Source organism: Haliotis rubra, unplaced genomic scaffold (assembly GCF_003918875.1).
Source record: "Haliotis rubra isolate DU_JTF1 unplaced genomic scaffold, ASM391887v1 Scf85, whole genome shotgun sequence".
Lineage (NCBI taxonomy): Eukaryota > Metazoa > Mollusca > Gastropoda > Lepetellida > Haliotidae > Haliotis > Haliotis rubra.
In genome coordinates, this window is record NW_025767579.1 from 26,371 (window position 1) to 47,953 (window position 21,583).

A 21,583-nucleotide genomic window follows, 5' to 3' on the forward strand; every position below is an offset into this window, starting at 1 on the left:
GCTGCTGCTGATAATCCACCTCTTAACCACTGTCTGCCAGTGGAAGTTGCAGTCACAAATCTGTTTTCTGCCACATTTTGATGTTACATCACTCACGATGATGGTTGAGTCAAGGTATACTCACATATTTGATTGAACGTGCAAGTTTGATGCATTTTCCTGTCTCTGGGCATACATTCCAATGCAAGTGAATCGTTAAGGCGATCACGTGACTCACTGCAGTTTCATGTTGCCAAGACCATGTTCAAACCAATATTATAACCAATAATGTGGGTGTGCAGTTTCTAACTTTCTTGACCTTGATTTAGTTGGTGCTTCTGTACTGCCAAACAGAAATTGAAGTCAACAGCGAAGTGCCGTGTCCAATCGACACCGGCTCGGTTACGCATGGGAAAGCTCTTTGAACGAGACAAGTTGCGACACGGAATATGGCAAACAAACCTGGTTTTGTTGTTTTCAATAAACCCATTGAAATCGTTCAGGGATCATTTCCACAGTATCTGTAGCCATGCCTTCTGCTAAAACGGACAGGAACTAAGTTGATGGATAACATTCAGGTAAACATGGCAAATATGATGACTTTGCTGGCAAAATATCATGCTTGCATCCCAGGAACTACATGTCCACACACTCCATTGATCTCGGTGGTTTTTTACATCCCAATCTATTGACGGATATTGGGACAAGACCTTGGTTTGCTGCCAAGAACATCCCTTATGATACACATGAATATCTTTTCATAAAGAAAAGACTTGACATTTTTCTCTTCAATTCGGTATTCTAAAAGTCCGCTGCTTTGTCGATTGCGCGAAGTAGATTCATACCTGAAACCAGACGTTGTCACCTGGTTGTGAAACCAGTCTAACCTCGGTCTATTGACGGCACCGTCTCCATCTCCCTTATAATTGCCCGCATGCCAGTCCGGCGGTTGTCGTGGTTCAGTAGCTTTCCATTCATTGTTAGAGTAAGGGTGACCCGTAAATTACATTCTCTAGGGTAATAATCACATACCTTTGTCATGTATGTATTTGATATATGCTATCTCATACATGTTTAAAAAAAACAGTTGAAAGATTTTTTCCACGTATCAGCGGGATTATCTGGTACTTGTGTATATTTCTCAAACATTTGTGTACATCTTTTGTACCATTGTAAATCTTACGATCAGAGCTATATTTTGATACGTACATCTTCCCTGTTACTTTACAAGTTATTTTGCTATTAATTTAGCAGTTATTTTGGTATGTTCCGTTCCTTAAGAAACACGCTTTGTGCATTGGTTTCTTTGCCATGCTATGTCATTTTCCACGGACCGGTACAAAACCAGTTGTCCTCTCCGACGTCCGGAATAGCGCCCTTGTGAAAATCCTGTGTTTTTACCTTCCGTTTACGGACCACCAGGCAACTGTGTGGTCATTTGAAACAAGTAAATAGTTATGGGCCAGTTTTCTCTTGGGTACTGACTTACATCTTTAGTGCTGAGATTAAGATTTTAGCTCGGTTTCTTTCCGTACTCTCTTTTTTCATCTATTTGTCTAGTCTAGGTTAGGTACTTATTTATTAGTGTTAGTCAATTTACTCTTTTGGCCAAGTACCTTTCTTAATAATTGTGAATATGGATACTCAGTAGTACCTGGTATTGTTATTAAGTTTTGAAATGTACTGCCATGGCCAGTCAAGACTAATTTGCTATATAGACGTGTTTTGTCTACTATATGGCTTATATTTAGGCAGAGGCCATCAGTGCGTAATTACCGCTATTTAACCCAGCTTATTCACCCATTCGAGTGCTAAGTTAATTAAATCCCAGGTGTTCATTGGTGGCAACCGATTTAATTGGCTGTCTATGCATTCTGACAATACCTTGTGACAGTTTTGATTTTAGATATACTCTTAAATATTTCTCTTATACCTGCTTGTGTAAAAAAATTCTTTCTTTCTTTCTTTCTTTACTTATTTATGCACTTATAATTAAATTAATCAGTGACCCTTTTCTCGTTAAATTGGGTTTATGATAATTTATTTTGTCTGTTGACACAGTTGGCTGATAGTAGTAAAGCTGTGAATTCTCATAACGATTTCAGTGATTACTGTATTCTTGATTACTGACACCATGGTCTCAAAAGCACGGCTCCAAGACAGGCGTCAACTATAATCGGAGTCAGTGGTAAAAGTACGCATGCACAAATACGCGCACACTGGAGGTTTTACTCATATGTGCAAATAAGACAAATCTTACACAATTCATTCGCACCCAGGACCCTACTGCCTGTCAAGAGATTGAATGGGCAAGTTAAATGACTCGATCCAATGTTATCTACCCCGACTTCATATAATGTTACTCGTGATATCATGTTACTCGTCTGGCCCTAACTTTACTACTTATTGACATACATAATGCTACTAATCTATTCAACTCAATTAGTGATTTTATTGTGTGTACATCAGTAAAATCTGATCATTCGCCTATTGTTTGTCAGCTAAAGTGTTTCTTCCAGAGGACTGTCATGAGATAACTCCGGATAATCCATCTCTAGGTGCAAAAATGCTGTCTGACATTATCAAAGAAACTGCATCTTCTTTTGGAATGAATTCAAACTATGTGAGGAGACGGGATAATCATAAACATCAATGGTTTGATCAAGACATGTGAAAATGTTAACATGATGTGTATGAACTTTGGATAGATTTCGCCTGTCCGGCGATTTTTCTTACCTTCAAGGCTTTCTTAAGGTTAGAAACAAATTCAGAGAACTTTGTCGTCACAAGAAGGAGGAATATACAATCTCAATAACCAACTCTATATTATCAGATTTTTCTTGTGGTAAGAAGGTTAAATCTTTTTGGTCGCATGTGTGACGTGTTAGAAGCGCTTCATGTAAACCTGTAGAATCAATTGACTGTTTGTCATGGGTTTAATATTTTAAAGATGTTTTAAATAGTCAAGATATTCATATTAATGACGATTTTGTTATCCTTAACAGAAGATTACATTGTAAATCATGATGTGCAAGAATCCGTCTGTGAAATCTGTAATGATGATGATATGAATAGTATTGAGAACAGGGACATAAGTATTGCAGAGGTGGATTTTGCTCTTGGTAGTTTACAGTCTAATAAAAGTCCTGGTCCAGATGGTATTCCACATGAGATAATTAATAGTGAGGCAGCGCAGCAAAATAATTATGCAAAATGTGATAAAAGCACCAAACTTGGCACAAATGTTCACTGATATGTACTGATCTTTTTAAGATAAGGAGGCATTAGAAATAATCATTTTTCTGAGCATGCGCAACATTTAAATAATACAATGACAAATTTCACTGACAATAATTTTCATTTCAAACATTTTATATGTTTTCGGAAAGTGATTGACTTACAATCATATCAATGCTGACCCTTTCTAGCATATTCCTTGGCACAAACACAATGATGAACACTTTAGGGAGGCTTTTTTACAGGTACAGCGATATTTGCAGCCTTTCTTACATTTGCATGAAACCAATTCTGAACATGATTTTGCTGCTTCCGGAAGTGTTGTCCAAAAAGGTTTGTGGAGTCCTTCGTCGTTCCTGATCCAACCACAGTCAATTTGATATGGAAGTGCTGGCTGGGCTATAAGAGTCTGCCCCCATACATCTCCCCCCTGCTAGGCGGTTCTTATGATGTACTGCTCAAGGGCTGCGCACGTTGGAGGGATGCCTAGTAAAGAATTATTCCTCACGACCATAGACTTTCTGGCACTGTTGATATGAGTATCCTTGCTTTGTCATATATCTTGATGACAAACCTTTCACTTGTGGTGAAGGTGTTGTTTGGTATGCAGGCTGGAGCAGATGCTAGTGCCAACGGTGCTTCAGTCAGCCCAGGCACCAGATTCCAGGCTGTCCAAGCAGATTTCGCCCATGTTTGGCAAAAAATGACACTGTGTCACACATCGGCAGGGTTCTGGATTTCTGTGGTCCCAGGGAGGAAGACATTTTGCTTGCTGCAAAGTAACGAAAATGCTTTCCTGACCCAAAGGCAATCCAGAGTTCAGTGTTGGGTTCAAGGACAGCATTGCAAACCATCACTGAAAGCACCACAACATCAATGTCTACAGTCCTGGTCATGATTTTTTCCATGGCCATGTCTTGAAGCATGTGTCATACAATAAGACGCTCGGCATTAATGGGTACAACAAGGACTGGTCGGCTCGGAGTCAGTATAATGTGTCTTAGTGGGGTATTCATGCTTCACTGCGGCATGGTATGTCAGTTGGATGGCACTATAAAACCAGCTTAAGTCTGGGCTAGTACAAGAAGCTGCACATACACATACACACGCATGCACGTCGTCATATGAGCGAAATATTATATGTATAAATGAAGGAATGAAGTGTCCAGCATTCGATCACAGATGTAAACAAAACAACACTCGTGGTCAGTATCTGGTATGTCCACCGTGGGCATCAATGCAAGCCCTAACTCTACGACATGCTGAGAAGGTCAGACGCCATATACCTTGGGCAGGGATCCTTCGACATTCCTCTTGAAGGGCTTGGAAAAGCTGACGTCGGTTTCCAAGAACAACGGCTCTAGCACGAATCTGACGATCCAAATGGTCCCACAAGTGTTCAATTGGTGACATGCCAGGTGACCTGGAGGGTCAAGGAACCACATTGATGTTGTTTCTCTGTAGAATATCCATGACAATACGTGCTTTATGAGGACGGGCGTTGTCCTGCTGGAACATGATCCGGTTACGGCGTTGAAGTAGAAATGGTAGCACAACCGGACGCAGAATTTGATCAATGTATCGTTGAGCAGTGAGATTACCATCCACCACAACAAGATGTTTTCATATCGTCACATATGCCGCCCCAAACCATAACACCATCGCCATCAAACAGTTCCATTTCCTGTACACAACAACGTTGCACACGTTCTCCACGGCATCTACAGACACGAGCCCTACCGTCATTCCTGAACAGCTGTAACCTGCTTTCGTCTGAGAAGATGATTCTCTGCCACTGTCTGTTTTGCCACTGGCGAACCGTGCGTGCCTATAGAAGACATTGACGTCAATGTTGAAGCGGCAGCCGTACACTAAGGTAGGGCCTGAAGGCGCGGATACCGTATTGTCAGAGTCGTCGTGCTGCTGTTCATCGACTGATAGGATGTCCAAGCCCATTCGCTGCTGATGACGTCACAGGTAGGAAACGGTTTCTCAGGTGCAGGATACGTCAGTAGCGGTCTCCGTTGGGGTTGGTGACGCGAGGTCTTCCACTTCTGGTCCTGTCTAGTGTCCGCCCTCTTTGCCTGTAGAGGGTCATCAGCCTCATGGTGGTTAGACGTGTACAGCCCAAGGTCGCTGCAACATGTGCATGAGTGGCACCAATCTGTACCATTCCATTGGCTCTCTCTGGATTCCTGCGATAATCGGGGCATGATCGCTGAAGTTGACTTGAAGGTCTGATGTCGAGGAAGGTTTGTGTGCACTCTTATACCCCAAACATGCGCGTGCTTCATGCAATCCATTCACGAGATTTTCGTGCCTCATGACCTGGTGCAGTGATACTGTTCACCCAAACACAACGTTTTTCATGACAAATGTTAGGGAAGCTTTGTGGCGATTGTTTTAAGCTCATAACTACCTACAAAACTTGAGTTCGAGCCCAAATTATCACATTACATTTTGGTATCGTTTCTTTTGCCCGTTTGTTTATATTCGTCATCTAAGTTTGCGGCCAACTTAGTTTCCTTCAGAAGTAATGTGTTCAGTTTGGAATAGTGGCATCTTTTACATCAGATGTTACAGATGGTACTCCCGAGCAACATTGTGGTAGATTATTCAAGGTCTTTGACGATGTATACGTGATATCTGCAGTGACCACATCACGTTATATTTTTTAATGTTCAAACTGGGGGTTTTGAAAGAGGGATATACCTGGGCCTAGTTCCAAGAAAAGACTCCTTTGCTGCAGTTGAGATGGGATTGTGATCTATGTTATCAGCAGCAGCTGTCATATTACAGACAACGTGGTCCTTTTAGACAGAATAGGCTTAATTTTGTGGAAATAGATCATTCTCGTTGTAATTGAAAGCTAGAAATAGCCCCACGAAATAAATCTTTAAAAAATAGAAAGAAATAATGACTGGTCTCCGAGAGGAGACAAGTTTTGATTATCTCCCTTTAATTCCTTAGGGAAGAAAGTTGGACAATTTTCCGCTAATTTGGTTATTTCCATTTTCATTTGTTATTAATTTGTGATGCATATATGATATATATGTTTACTTGTAAGGGTAATACGATTGTTTTGCAGTCCTTTTTATGTACTTTGTTTAATGGCGCTTTTAGATCAGGTAAATTTCCAAATCAGTGGGCACTTATAGTTATATTTCCATTGCATAAAAAGGAAGGATTCACCAAGTAAATAATTATCGTGGTATCTCTCATGGATATTTGTGGCAAACTTTTTAATTTCATTTTGAACAGGCGTTTAAAAGAGGTTGTTGACGTGTTAGACCTGTACCCTGAGTGTCTAGGTGGCAATGGCTTGTCCTCAGTTAAGATTTTTAGCATGAGACTTAAAAATAGATGCTTGATGGGCATTTGGAAGTTGGGAGGTAACACAACAACGTATGGTATGGATTTACAACTTCTTTAATATTTACAACACGACGTTTCTACAACTTCTTTAATATTTACAACACGACGTTTCTGAAATCAAGGTACATGCTTTGATGTGTGTTTTCATATAAGTGTTTTCTTATCGTTGTTTTCATAAGTGCATTCCATCATCCTTCATTGTTTTCATAAGTGGCTTCCAATCAATCCTATCATGTATATCCAATCCTTTACACTGTATAAACATTCTGTGCGTCCTTTGCAAAAACATCTCCTTGAACTCTGTACATCTCATCTAAACACATCACTTAATCTCTGTACATCTCAATCTGTAATACTATCTCACTGGCTTCCTGTACATACTATATATTTTGCTTGCATCATATTCTGTCATTCACCTGATGAAGGGGCAAGAAGTAGCCCAGAAACGTCGTGTTGTAAATATTAAAGAAGTTGTAAATCCATACCATACGCTGTTGTGGACTTCAAAATATTTTTCCAACTCTTTTGTTCAAAATCTTTGACGTTCAGATAAAGCCGATAATTTTGTACGTTTTGGAAAAAAGGGGGTTAAAGAAATGGCATGTTATTGAACAGTTTCATATTAGGTTTTGTGAGTACAGTGTTCTCTGTCAATACCGGCATCACTCGGGACCAAATGAAAATGCCCGTTTTGACAGAGTGCCGGTTAGGCAGGTTGCAAGTTCGCTTATGACGCCGACGCACACAGGAAGTTCACGGTCGTACTGTCACTTTAGCATTAACAACATGTTTGAATAAGAAACAAGGCAGTGGCTGAATGCACATTCATGTTTATTCATTCAAATAAAAACAAGATATATTTTGTTTACTTTGTGAAAAAGTCACTGATCTTACTTTGTATTTTGTGTGCCGATGCCCCAAGTTCTGCACATGAAACATAAGTCGTGTTTCCTGACTGGATGCGAAATGTTTGATCTGGGTGCACATTCTTAAAACTTCACTTAAAGTCAGTTTAGGAAACACATTTTCGTCTTCATCTTCGGCTTCATTTTCGTCTTCATCTTCATTACACTTGGTCTCAGTCTGTTTTACTTCAGTTATCAGATCTGTTTCAAATTCACTCAAATCTGGGTTTTTAGTAGGCTAATGGTCATCACACTGGACATATTAATTGTTTGTACAGCTTGTAAATTCCTTGTTTATCGTTGCCACTAATGTAGCTAGGGGAATGTTGTCGTCTTCTAGGTCGTCACTGCAAACAGTTTCACGCACACCAAATCGACATGAAGCAAAACACTTGCGAATGGTCAGGGTTGTTGGGTGTGAGTTATAAATGCTCCAATGCTGCTGTTTTGGCGGAATGTGGTAGAAAGTATATTTATGCTGATAGTTTATTACGTGTTATGGAGTATTGGTTTAAACATTTACACTTACCACAGGATAGAAATCCAAAGTAGTGCTATATTATGTTACACAATTTAGACACAGTTGGTAGGATATTGTTGTCAGAAATACTTTGTTCAGTTATGGTTTTGGTTTTGTGTTGGAAGCTCAGGGAGTTGGCAACGAGGAACAGCTTTTTTTATTCCAGTATCAAAAATGTATTTTGCTTTGAACAGTTTTTGAAAGATTTTGAAGTAACAGTTGGTGATTGTGAAAGGCAATTCAGATTTTCAAAAATGCACAAATGTTCATCGCTTGATGTTTATTCCAGTATCAAAAATCTATTTTGCATTGAACCATATTTAACTTTATTGAAATCTAAAGATGCAAGGCGTAGAATACCAATCTTACGAATCGGTGCACTTCCAATATATATAAATACCGGTTGGTTTGATGGAGTTCCGATTCACCAAACACTTTGTAATATTTGTAATGATAACTTTGTAAAAAATGAATTTCATTTCCTATTTGAATGTAAAGTTTATCAGGATCTTCGCTGTAAGTATTTTAAAGCATTACCAAATCACAAAGATCAGCAATAATTTTTAACACATTATCATGTACCAATTTTTCAACAGCAACAGATTGTTCTAATTACATTCAGGAAGCATTGTCATTGCGCTCTTTATACATATGAATCTGACTGTCAATTGCCACTATCTTACAATTACACTTGTATATTTTGTATTGTACCTGGGCCTACGGCCTTTTTACGAAATAAACTTGATTGATTGATATTGACATACATAGAGGGAATATTGATTGCAACAAATATACATTCACTGCCATGAGACAGACAGGACAAACACAAAAGTAAGTGAAAAGCCAATGTTTATTTATAAGCTGGGTCATCTTCAGCCAATCAGATTTGATGTTAATCCCTGCTTAGGCTTTAGACACATAGCCGGGGATTGGCTAAGTAGGACGTCCTTGTACATGCTGCCGGTCGTCTTGCTGCAGCTGCTCACCGCAGACACCAGACAGTTCTGGATGACATGAGTGTCACTGAAAACATGCATACACTTCATAAAGTCATCTGTTTCATGTATTTGCTCTGTTGGTGATGGATGTGCACTAGATTCCAAAGAAAGACACAACGTGAAAGCCCCCCATGTTTATTACATCTCATGACATCACGATACCTGTGACGCCACTTCACACTACGTCATAGGTTTGGGTGTGTGCTATTTATAGATCACTGTTCACATTAAGAATATCACCTTCTACGAATCACTGTTAGAAACATTTCCCTTTACATCTACAATAATGAATATGCAATTCTGAGAACTCCAAGAAATAATACATAAAATCATCTCCAAAACTGCCAGAAATAGCTCCCGTTTACAGCTGCGTCTCTCTCTCCTTTCGTGTATTTCCTTGGTAAATTCAAGTGGACAACTCTTGTGGATCGTGGTTACAACATCATTCATTGTGGATCGTTGCTAACTGCCATGCTAATGCTATGCCACGTATTAATTGTAGCCTATATCTTAGATGGATTACTGCATAATGTAACTGCCATATCCTTGTACTATATTCTTTATTAGCATGAATCGTACTTCGTTATACGTACTATATTCTATACTGCGGTACACGTGAAATTTACTGCTTTACTTAATCGCTATGTGAATAGCTAATATAGGATTTAACACTTCAGTTTGAATAATTCCACATGCTGAAGTTTACTTACTCGCAAAGATGCCTCAGGATAATTGAAGCCAAAGAGCGGCGTCTACTGCCGCAAGCTGCTTTAGGTGCCTTCTGAACACACTTGGTGTCGAAATCTGGGAACAGATCAGCAGAAAGGTTCTAAAAAGGTATCAGAGTACCTGCAACATACAAGTTCGGGTGAAGAAGAGGTTCTGCTCAAATATACACGGCTTGAATTTCTGTTATGAAATAGAATTTCTATAAAAAAAACAATGTCATCCTTAATATCGATGGCATGTAAGCAATCTGTGTGTCTACTTTCATACTTTTATAGACAACGAACTCATGCTAAACTACTCACCCCCGATATGACCACAGAGTTTAGCCAAGCCGTCTTGTACTGTCTGGGTGTCGGCCACCGTGGGCTTCATCACGTCATCACTGCATTGCTTCTGTACCTGCAGAGTACAGTTCACTGCCTGCTGGTAGGCCTTCAGATTACTGCCCGACATAAAACGTTACATTGTACACTGTTATTATGCCCTTGATAATGATGTGTACTTCTATAGCGCTAAATTACATACACCAAGTGCACCCTAAAAGCGCTTTTGAGCAGTGATCACTGGATACTAGCGCTATATAAATCCAAAGGTATTATTATTATTATGCTCAAAAAGCATGCAAATCACAATTCATTATTACCCCGGATAACCCAAGCTGCCTGTGAGGCTCTAGATGGTTATAGTCACATGACTTATCCCACCGGGTACCCATTTTCAGCTCGGTTAAAAGAGGCAGTACTGAACTCACTAACTTTTCTAAGGTGAGACCACATGTATAACATGTGCTTCGTTGTGGGTCAGGACTAAAGTCCTAGAAACTCTGAGGCAAGCTGCCTTACAGGGGCACCCATCCAAAAACTCTCCGCGCCCAACCTTGCTTAACTTCAACTGATTTGTGACCTGTTCTCTATACACAGGACCACACGCCACCATATCTCTGTTACACGGATATACTACTCAAATTGCTAGCGATCGCTACTGTAAAAATTAAGAAGTGTACATCTGTTAAAAGAGCCAGACAATATCGGACAAAGACACATTCAAGTAAGAAAAGACCGTTGTCATGAGCCACACAGTTCCCTCAGTGACGATTAACCAGACAGAGACCCGTCCAAATAAGAGTATCTGGCCAAAACTAAAATCAGGAAAACAAATTCATAGTTCAAAAGGAAAAACTCTCAGCGCGTGTGTGATTCACCTGTGACCACAGCCTGAGGCCGACGTCGCGTGCTACAAGTAAGCGTCTTCATTGTTGCCGTTCGTTCCACTCTTCAGTAAAATCATTGCCGAGTTCAAGTAGAGTTACCAAAAGAACGAGCGTCCTAAGATCGAGATCTTCATCTCGTTGCAAATGTGTTGGATTTAGTTGAGGTCTGGTGAAGGACTGCCCACTACATGCGGACAATGGTCTCGTTGGCTAAGTTAGGCAACAGTGTAGTCGTGGGGTATATTATATTACATTAAGAAGACTTCCGGTCCGATTGCACAGCACAGAGTCATGTACACATTCACCATGTCATCACCGTAGCGCACACCTGTCGTCGCCCCCCGCTCAAGGACATGAGAAATGGTTCTTCAGCTCTACTGATCCATACTCTCTACAGCAGTCATGGTTTGTTTACGTTGGAATAACTCCAAATCTTTTTTCTATCTCTGAGCTCGAAGATCTGTGAAGCTTAAACAGTATCTGAAATCATCGAAGTTGAGACCCATTGAAGTCCATCTAGTTGACGTGGTCAACATCATTATCCACAACTGCTACCTTAAGGGCCAGCGATCAAATGTATGTACACGATGGTCTGACATCAGCCTCACGGTGACGATTACGCATGAGTAGGAACGCTAACGCCAACAACGTTCCGCAGTTCATTTCTGAGTGATGGTGTATTGCTGCAATTATGTGCCTGTCTCTTGTGTTGTCAAACGTATTTCACGCCCAGGGGGCATAAGTGCATATAGTCGTTACAAACCTCTGTACTATATTGTGGTTGTGCACTATCATAGGGATGTCAATAATAACGTCATGTCATGACATCTTTCAAGTACCTCATGCACATTGGGTCCATGACTACATGCCTCTTTTGATACGTGTGGAAATCGAGATTATATAGGCGTCACACAATCATTGAGTACAGGGATGTTTCAATCTGTATTTGCTGGATGATGTTTTCGTATCATCAAACGTGGTAATTAATAAACTGTGAGTATCAAATAGAAAAACATTCAGTATTCGATCGTTGTTTCTATAAATTCTTTTCCGGAGAATTTAAAATAAATTACATTTAATTAATTCCTTGTGAGTCAGGTCAGTTGTTTCACCGACCATGTGTAGAAACAATACCATCTATGAAATATTGAAGGTATACAACGTTTTCTCACAATTTGACAAGTTCATATACATGTTTTGCAAGTAATATAAAATGGTGGGTTAAAAAAGATAGCTTCTATACCATCATATTGCTCAAGGGAAACGTCATAGCCTTGAAAACGAGGCAAGTCAATGTTGAAATTCATTAACAGCTACAACACAACTTACCCAAAAATGAGGTTATAAAATAATTACAACCTGCGTATTTCTTGTACAACTAAAATATGATTAATAATGATTCAGATATTATATACATGTATTATGAACAAAAATTACTTAACTTCATGTAACTAGACACAACAATGTGGTAGGGTCATTCAACACTAGGTTTTGACACACTGTCACTAACATTTAAAAGCTGTTAAATTGGTAACATTGTTACCAGGACGTATGTACCTGCACATATTCTTGTTTTGGTCCAGTGTCATAGCGTTCAAGATATACTGACTTGTGGCATCACTGGTCGGTTGTTCCGGGACAATAAGCGTGATCCCATTGTTCATTAAGCATTGAAGGTATCCCTTTCTGACGGTTTGATCGGTGGAACAGTCCACGTGGACTCTGTCAATACTGGTGGCGGCTGAAGAAGGTAATGTAAGTAATCCACAATCACAATCATAAACGATATTATGCCACCTTTAATGTCCACATCCAACAGGTATGTGTTTAAAATGCTTTAAACATATTAATGCAAAATGTTGGTTTTATGTTTTTAAAAAAAGTACCTTGTGGAGCTATAATATTTCACAAAAGGACAATATCATTTATGAGTGAGTGAGTTTAGTTTTACGCCGCACTCAGCAATAGTCCAGCTATATGGCGGCGGTCTGTAAATAATCCAGTGATCAACAGAATGAGCATCGGTCTGCGCAATAGGGAACCGATGACATGTGTCACCCAAATCAGCGAGCCTAACCACCCGATCACGATAGTCGCCTCTTACCACAAGCATGGGTTACTGAAGGTCAGTATTCTAACCCGGACCTTCACGGTTGTATCATTTATGATGTGACTTAGTTGAGTGGAGTCAGGTTGCCAAAAAAATACAAACAAACCATATTAATTTATATCAATTTTCAGTCATCAATCAATTACTCCATTGCTCACGCCAAAATCCTATGGTCGTGATATTCGTTTTCTGGTTTGTCAGTACCATAGCATTTGTCAGCAACAAAGTGGTAAACGTTTTGGGCCCGCACCAATTCGGGCTTTCCTACCACATAAAGTCGATACGCCGGATATAACTTAGATACTGGTAAAAGCTACTTTCACTTCATCCACTTGTGTCTTACGAACCTGTAGACCGAGTGCAACTGCTTGTGTCTGGCAGCGATGCTTCAAACATCTGCAGACTGATCGGACCACAGGCCGGCATCAATCGTCGACCGCACGTTACCATAAGCTGTGATGATCTGTCATGAATACAATAGGCGATCAATATCTGGGTGCCCGTCTGTGTGTTTGTTTGTTGTTTAACGTCGCACGCAGCAATTCTCAAGCTAAATGGCAGCGGTCTGAAAAGTCTGCCCAGACAACCCAAAGACATCAAGAGCACCGATCTACGCAATTGAGGTACGTTGGCATGACCAAGTCACCCGATCCTTACAATCTCCTCTAGCTCGCCGAAGACCAATTTGGACTGGACTTCGGTGGTAATCGTCACTCTGTAATGCACTACAAGGACTGCATTTTATTGAAGCTTTGGATTCAAATAAGGCTACCCGTAAAGATCAGATTGTTTACAGACCGCCGCCATATAGCTGGAGCCGTGGTAAGCTCGTGATATCGTCCGACCTCCGATTTGTTGTTTCCAGAGGTAATTTGATGATATAATTCACATTGCCAGCAAAACAAAATTGGATGAAGATAATCCGAAAAAACTATCATATGCTTGTCGGTTTGGATATGGATGTGGGTGTGGGTGTGGGTGTGGGTGTGGATAAGGATGCTAGAGTGAAGACAAATCTTAGGGCAGAACAGAATTTGAATGCCGAATCAACCAGGGTGACAGGTGTATTCCAAATGACCATTTATTCTGAAGTGTAGTGCAAAAAATCTTTCCTCAACGACAGGCCGTCTCTGAGAAATCTGTGTGTAATCTGGAGTACATGTGTTTTAGGAAAGTATAGTAACTCACGCGCAGAACACTTCCTGCATTAAAACTGTCGTGTTGATGCTGAGTGAATCGCTGATGCTGATGAGGCCGGTGACGTTGGCACAGTCAGCGATTTTCGGCAAAACGTCCTTGAGACAGGTTTGGTTGACCTCTTTAGCAACAATCAATCAAATGCAGCATAGACAAGCAACACAATAACAAAGGGTAGTACTAATAAGTTACGTTCAATGGTCATCTGTTCTGACATGTATGTCTTGTAAAGATAAGAACAAAACTGTGTATGGGTGAGGTTGTTTTGACGACTAGGAGGGCCACCAATAGGCTTCACACATGTACGTATGCTCATCAAAATATCCTAGACACATTTCCATATTCTTTTCTCCTCCAGGGAAGCGAAAGTGTATGATACAAAACAAAGTTAAAGTAAATATATTCTATATTGAAGTATTGTTGATCTCCCGTTGTTAGCCGTACCTACTGTAATGGCCTTACTAACAGTATATTTATAAAATCATACATACTGTCCAAGTTAGCGCAAGAATACTCCTCTGTCTTTCGTATTTTGTCTGCGGATGGAAACATGTCCTTCAGGAAGGGAGCAGGCGGTAGACACTTTTTGGAGACACGATTGCTACACACTGTCGCTTTCACATAGCTGTCAATATCCCTGAAATATGCATTTGTAATGATGTGATTGGGTGGTTTGTTGTTCCACAGGGCACAATATTCTAGATATATGGTGGCGGTCTGTAAATAATCGAGTCTGGACCACACAATCCAGATTTAACAGCATGAGCATCAATCTACGCATTTGGGATACGATGACATGTGTCAACCAGGTCAGCGAACCTGACCACACGATTCCGTTAGTCTTCTCTTACGACAAGCATGGATTGATGAAGACCAATTCTAACCCGGACCTTCACTGGTCGTTATTGTAAGTGAATTCACTTAGAATCATTTGTGCCCTATACGTCAAAGATATTTTAGTCCACTGGATGCTTTTAGTCATAAATAACTTTCGTCAGTTTAAAATATGTGGACTTCGACAATTCAGAAAAATACCAGAGACCCTTAAATCTTCCTTTGAAAAAACTTAACAAATTGCACAATAGGGTCATGAATTAAATAATATCTGGCCCCAGGTGAACCCGATCTTCCCTTTCAAGGACGTTCCAATCTAATTATCTGTGAACATCAATAATATACGTTTGAATTTTATTTTCATTCGGAATTGCCCGTTCAGGTCCCATTTCAAGAGTCCGAACTCGGATATGCTTCTCCCATTTGTTTTGTTCGTTTGCACTGAGAATCTAAAGGCTTTGTGCTGATCAACTGTTCACTTGATGCTGGTGTAACCTCCCATGGAAGGTTCATAAGGTCTGTATAGTATCACAGAATAACTTTAAAACTTTAAACCTTGGTAGTTTCTTTAACAATAAGATTAAATACTGTTGGGTACATGGTATTCGTTGCAGTGTACCGTTTTACTATTTAATAGATTATTTCCGATTTTGAGTTGGTTTCGCAGTCCTTAGTTCTCATTTGGAAACAAACTTCATGTAGAAGACGCTGATGAAGTCGTAGTTAAACACTTTATGCACGTTGTCGTACTTCATTAATTGTCCATACATACCTGCAAAGTTTAGACGCTGAAGTTGGATCGAAGGTCTTCATGATGTTTTCAATCATTTCAGATGCAGATTTCGACTGGTTGTTGAACACACTTACGTTTGGCATTTTGAGAGGCACATTATACACATCCATACACTTCTGATTCAGGTTAAGTATGGATGCTGAATCGTTGCAGTTTACGAGGCCGGAGAGATCAATGATGTCTGTGTCTCCATTATCCCCTGAAACAGTACGCAAAGAGATTAGTAAAATCAGCTTGTAGCACGGAGTAGCTGTTAACGATGTCCCTAGAGGTAGAGTGTACCCTTGGGTTAAACAATTTATCTCACCTGCTAAACAAATAGAAATATAAGCAAGAAAACGTACTTGGTGATTACCGAACTGACTTCAGATACAGCACGGGGCTGTGGGTAGGCTGATTAAGCCATACTCACTCACTCAGATATGGAATCAATGGTGATAATAATGCATAGGAACAAACACAGTATCCTAGGCAACTTAACTGGCCTGATGGTGTACACCTCTCCGAGTGTGAGGATTAATTCCCTTAGACACCCATCTGAGACTAAGTCCCCGTATCTGGTTCAATGCTGGGTTACAGACAGGCACGAAACAATCCTCCAATTCCGCATAAATTGGTGTACACGCTAGTCAAACTGGAGATCGGACTTGTCCCAGAGGGAGACACAGAGCCCGTCCAAGGATTTCTGGAATGCACCAACTTAAGTCTTGAGTGTCCAAAAAGTCCATGAGTACATAGGGGAGGACATGTTGGTAATCATGGACAAGGTCGGATCTATACGTACTGAGGATTTGGTTTGGTTTGGTTGTTATTTAACGCCGCACTCAGCAACATTCCAGTTATATGTCGGACCAGACAATCCAGTGATTAACAGCATGGACATCGGTTTACGACATTTAAGTGACCTGAGCAGATCCGCAGAAACTGAATTGGGCCATCGGATTGGTGGAAATATAATATACTGTAAGATTTTAACTGTTTGCTAATGGGCGCGAAATATGAAGTTTGCAATATTCCTTCTATTTTGGATGATATACGGAACAGTAAATTGTTAAGAATAATGTTAGAGGTTGTAAAAATGCATTCGATATTGATTCATTTTTAGGAAATTATATTTATAAATATTTAACCTCTCATTAATTATTCTGACCAATTTACTGCTCAGGTCACTTAAATGTCAAGGCCCTCTATGGCCGACAAGTGAGTATGATTGCCGATGGTTTTGGTGAAAATGCCTGCTTACTGTCGAGGAAATGATTTGTAGATGTTGCAATAAGTTTTTTAGACCCGTGGAATGCCGCTGCCGATCGAATCTAGCCCTACATAGGTGCTGTCATCGTGGCTGGAATAAATAAACAATATTTAAAGGGGAGTTTTCGCTGTCTTGGGTGATCCATGATTTTGGCTTGAAATTGCGGAGGTAGCTGTTTTCGATGAGTCGTGGCGTTTAACTTTTGAAATAATGATCCGATTGTGACCATTTATAGTTCATTTTGTAGGGAAATCATCTCGCTTTCGATCCACAGGCCTCGACGGGGCCTTAAAAATAGTGTACGTGGTGAAATCTAACTTTGATTGAGGAGGGGGTGGTTCCGTCGTTAAATCCCTTTCCTTTTATATAGTACTAGGGAAGGGTTCATATATACTGAGTCAAAAAAAGAAACTTCACAAAATGTAATTTGAAAAATAATGAATAATTTTTCTCTGATGATACATCTATGTATCCGAAATGGGATCCCTATCTTTCGACTCTAGAAAAACGTAAACAAAACCCACTCAAACCCATCCATTCGTCGTGCAAATGACGTTAGTGCCAAATCAGGTTTTGCACGTGCAGTCGATCACGTGATCTTCGCATCGAAGTTTTCTTCATATGCACGTGTTTGCAATGGACTCAAGAATTGAAAAAACACTTTTAAGCCACAGTTCTAACGGTACTTGAAATGCCACGATTGTCAAATGTGCAACGTGAACGTGCCGTTGGCATGTTGCAAGCGGGAAGATCAGTTATTGACGTCGCAAGAGCAATGGGATGCAGCCGTCGTACCGTGTATGACTTGCGAGGTCGTCTACAACAAACTGGCACCACTTCTGATCGCCCACGTTTGACGTCACGAGCAGAAGACCGTCAAATCGTCCTACGTCACCTACGTGACAGATTTCTGCCGGCTACACGAACCAGGTCTGAGATGTTTAGAGGTCGACTGTCCTCACAGACCATTCGAAATCGGTTGCGGGCTGCCAATCTCCATTCTCGACGTCCATATCGTGGGCCAATATAGACGCCGTTTCATCAACGTCAACGTCTGCTGTGGGCCCAACGTTACCTCCGATGGACCCAGAGAGACTGGAATCGAGTCGTCTTTAGCGATGAATCCAGGTTTACCCTCAGATTCGCGGACGGCAGGCATATAGTCTGGAGACGACGTCGTGAACGGTATGCCCAATGTTGTGTACAGAAAGTCGACAGATTCGGGGGCAGAAGTTGCATGGTGTGGGGTGCTCTCTGTGGGAACAACCGTTCCCGACTTCTGGTCATCCGTGGAAACCTCACAGCTGCTGCTTACCGCGACCAGGTGCTCACCCCTCAACTCGTTCCTTTCATGGCGGCTCATGGCCCAGGTCTACAGTTCCAGCATGATAATGCTCGGCCGCATACCGCGATGTTGACACGAATTTTCCTTCAAAACGCTGGAATCAACGTCATGGACTGGCCATCGAGGTCCCCTGACCTTAATCCAATAGAGCACGTTTGGGATGCACTTGGGAGAAGGCTTCGTGGTCTTAGGAACCAACCTCAGAATTTGCAGGAACTTGGCGCTGCCTTGCAAGAGCAATGGCGCAGAATCCCCAACCACGTGTTCACAAGTATCAGGCAGTCGATGAGGAGACGGTGTTTGGCAGTGGTGAATGCGCGGGGCGGCCATACACGATATTGAACTGCGAAATTTCGCATTTTTATTCTTGTGACTTGACATTCTGTATACCCAGTTTTGGAACGGCGTTGTAGCCTAATGGAACTGATTATGGCACTGTCAGTGTATCGAGTACATCACACAGATCTCAGCAGTGAAATAATAACAATTTAACCATCTTACCATCTCTTGTTCTTTTATAGTGCCCTGAAGAAAGAATGTGAAGTGGTTTTTTTTGACTCAGTATACCTATATGTCTTTCTAACGCTGTTTCTAAGCGTGACACGCCCCTGTGGTACTGAGGACTGCAGGCTAAAGACCAAGTCCAGACTTAAGACAATCTGGAAAATAAATCTGAGATATTCTTTATCGAGTTCTATGAGATTAGCATGTCCTGTGAGCCCGAGAAAGATGCTTTATCTGAAATGTGGCAGGATTGAAAAGTCAATACGTGGATGAATTGTTGACCAGCTCTGGGAAGATCGGGCTCATACTTATTTTGGATGCAGGTTGGAGTTTATTGTATAACGCCACACTCAGCAATGTTTCAGCTATATGGCGTCGGTCTGTAAAAAAATTGAATCGGGACCAGACAATGCAGAGATTGTCACCATGAGCATCGATCTATGATAAAATTGTATGCATCAAACAACCAGCGAGCTTGACCACCCGAACCCGCTATTCGAATCTTACGAAAAGCATTTGTTGCTGAAGATCAATTCTAGCCCGAACCTTCACAGGTATGCAAGTTAGAGACAAACTCTAGAATGGCCATTCTGGACAAAGGACAAGCCTGGGGCAGAATAAATAAAACAGACATAAGAAACAAAATCTGCAGTTGAGCGCACGCAATAAAGTGGAAGTCACAAATACTCGTGCTCTGCCCTTGCTTCCATATTCTTATGCTGCTATTGACGAGAAAGAAATAAGTGAAATTTTTATGGCTATTCCCCGAAACACCTGAGAACAGTTATGGCCTCATGCCTCTTCACCCTGCTTAATTTGGACCAATAAGATGGGTAACTCCTGGACACTACCGCCGTGAATAGCTGTAATATAGCTTATGCAGCGATCAGCAATAATCATGAACTCTCACCTCAATACCAGGCGTGCATAGGTCTCTTGTATGAGTCGACAGATAACGAGGCATTTTAATGACTGTATGACACATAAACCTACCTGAAACTGTGGAAAAGAACAAGAACAAGAAAAAGTAAAACAGCGGCATGGCTCCTATTGTCTCCTCACAAGAAAAGATCCTGTACATAAATATATTGTCTTAAATAGACACGGCTATCTGAAGAAAGATTAACACCTGTGAGACTTTATATTGATTGAATACTTGACCCAGTAGTTACGAATTCTAACCCTGACAAAAGATAACGGAATTGTGAAATTGTGTTCATGACAATATCTAGAAAACAACCAAATTTTAAAAGTTGACACTTTTTAAAAATGAAATCTACATGAGAGTGAGTGAGTGAGAAATGGGCTTCACACATTGCACACATGTGGGGAATCGAACCCGGTTCTTCGGCTTTAACGCTTTAACCACCAGGCTACCCCACAGACCCAAATCTACAAGGGAAGCAGTGTTTGCATTATTATGGACAATTCATGTGTATTACACTGTTATCTTGGAGGATACAATAAAGACGGTGGGAATTGGATTGAAACATTATAATAATGGGAAAATAACGGGTGACGTTCTATGACCACGAGGAAATAGGATAGGCCGTGTGTAGGTCGTCTAGCTCGGATAGCTGTACTGCACAATCAATTCCTGATGTCCAGGCTGTTCCTGGCATTCCACCTCTGAACCATTGTCTGCCAGTGGAAGTTGCAGTCACAAATCTGTTTTCTGCCACATTTTGGTGTTACATCACTCACGATGATGGTTGAGTCGAGGTATACTCATATATTTGACTGAACGTGCAAGTTTGATGCATTTTCCTGTCTCTGGGCATACATTCCAATGCACGTGCATCGTTAAGAAATCATTCTCAATATAAGTGCACAATTACAAAAAATTCACGTCGTCTCCATATACAATACATTTTCCGGTAAATGCTTCATTAAAACTTAACAATATATGATTGATTTAAATTGATATCGAAGTGGCAACATAATAATTAAAGTTAGTGTCACACTTTGCAGTCCATATTTGTAAGAAATGCTCCAGCTAAGAAAGAACTTGTCAAAATAGGAATGTCGCCAACAGGAGATGGTATATAGACTACGTTAGTGAGATGACATGCTGAGTTGTGGAAGAGGAAACAAGTGTCGAATGACAGCACAAGATCTATTCAGACAACTTTTAAGAAGTCATACTGTTAAGCGTTTTCTTAAATTTTACCAAACAAATGAAATGTTCTATGTCGCTGTTTTTATGTATTTTACGTTATGGACTAAAATTCAGCTGAAATTCAATTCTAACTTGCAGTAAACATCTGTATTATCGCGTAGTTAGTTTATTTATTTGTTTAATTGAAAGGAAAACAAAATGTTTCATATCATTAAGGTGTCTTTACATCCTTGAGTTTAACAAATTTCTATTAAGATATAACCGTATTGTTAAGGATGCATTTTACGTTATGGCCTTTCTGGCAAAATGGGGATCATAAACACGCGTCACATCATACTAATGGTTGGTTAGGCGCTAATGATACCAGCAAATGGAGAAATCTGCAAAGTCATGCCAAATATACTCTCCCCAAAAAGAAACGCATATAGGAATTTCAACTGTATTTTTATGTTTATTTTGAAACATCTTGTAGGCTT

General features: G+C 40.5%; 1 protein-coding gene and 1 long non-coding RNA gene across 2 annotated transcripts; both read right to left on the reverse strand.

The window, feature by feature from the left end:
• Positions 1 to 6,784: 6,784 nt before the first annotated feature.
• On the reverse strand, positions 6,785 to 6,946 carry LOC124262651. Its single transcript, XR_006894662.1, has 2 exons — positions 6,913 to 6,946; positions 6,785 to 6,880 (listed from the first exon to the last, which is right to left on the reverse strand). It is a non-coding gene; the product is annotated as an uncharacterized LOC124262651 (long non-coding RNA).
• Positions 6,947 to 8,848: 1,902 nt separating this feature from the next.
• On the reverse strand, positions 8,849 to 20,138 carry LOC124262649. The gene is made up of 9 exons (XM_046697151.1): positions 19,982 to 20,138; positions 15,867 to 16,086; positions 14,752 to 14,897; positions 14,252 to 14,381; positions 13,411 to 13,526; positions 12,511 to 12,694; positions 10,046 to 10,185; positions 9,725 to 9,818; positions 8,849 to 9,039 (listed from the first exon to the last, which is right to left on the reverse strand). The coding sequence occupies exons 1-9, from the start codon at positions 20,067 to 20,069 to the stop codon at positions 8,889 to 8,891; spliced, it is 1,269 nt and encodes a 422-aa protein (XP_046553107.1). The 5' UTR covers positions 20,070 to 20,138; the 3' UTR covers positions 8,849 to 8,888.
• Positions 20,139 to 21,583: the final 1,445 nt, after the last annotated feature.

Excerpts from the sequence above, each read along its gene's own strand:
- LOC124262649 (XM_046697151.1), bottom strand. The coding sequence starts at position 20,069 with ATGTACAGGATCTTTTCTTGTGAGGAGACAATAGGAGCCATGCCGCTG. Across the intron at positions 14,382-14,751 it reads TTCTTGCGCTAACTTGGACA|AGGTCAACCAAACCTGTCTC; the intron begins GTATGTATGATT and ends TTGTTGCTAAAG. Across the intron at positions 13,527-14,251 it reads ATGCAGGAAGTGTTCTGCGC|ATCATCACAGCTTATGGTAA; the intron begins GTGAGTTACTAT and ends TATTCATGACAG.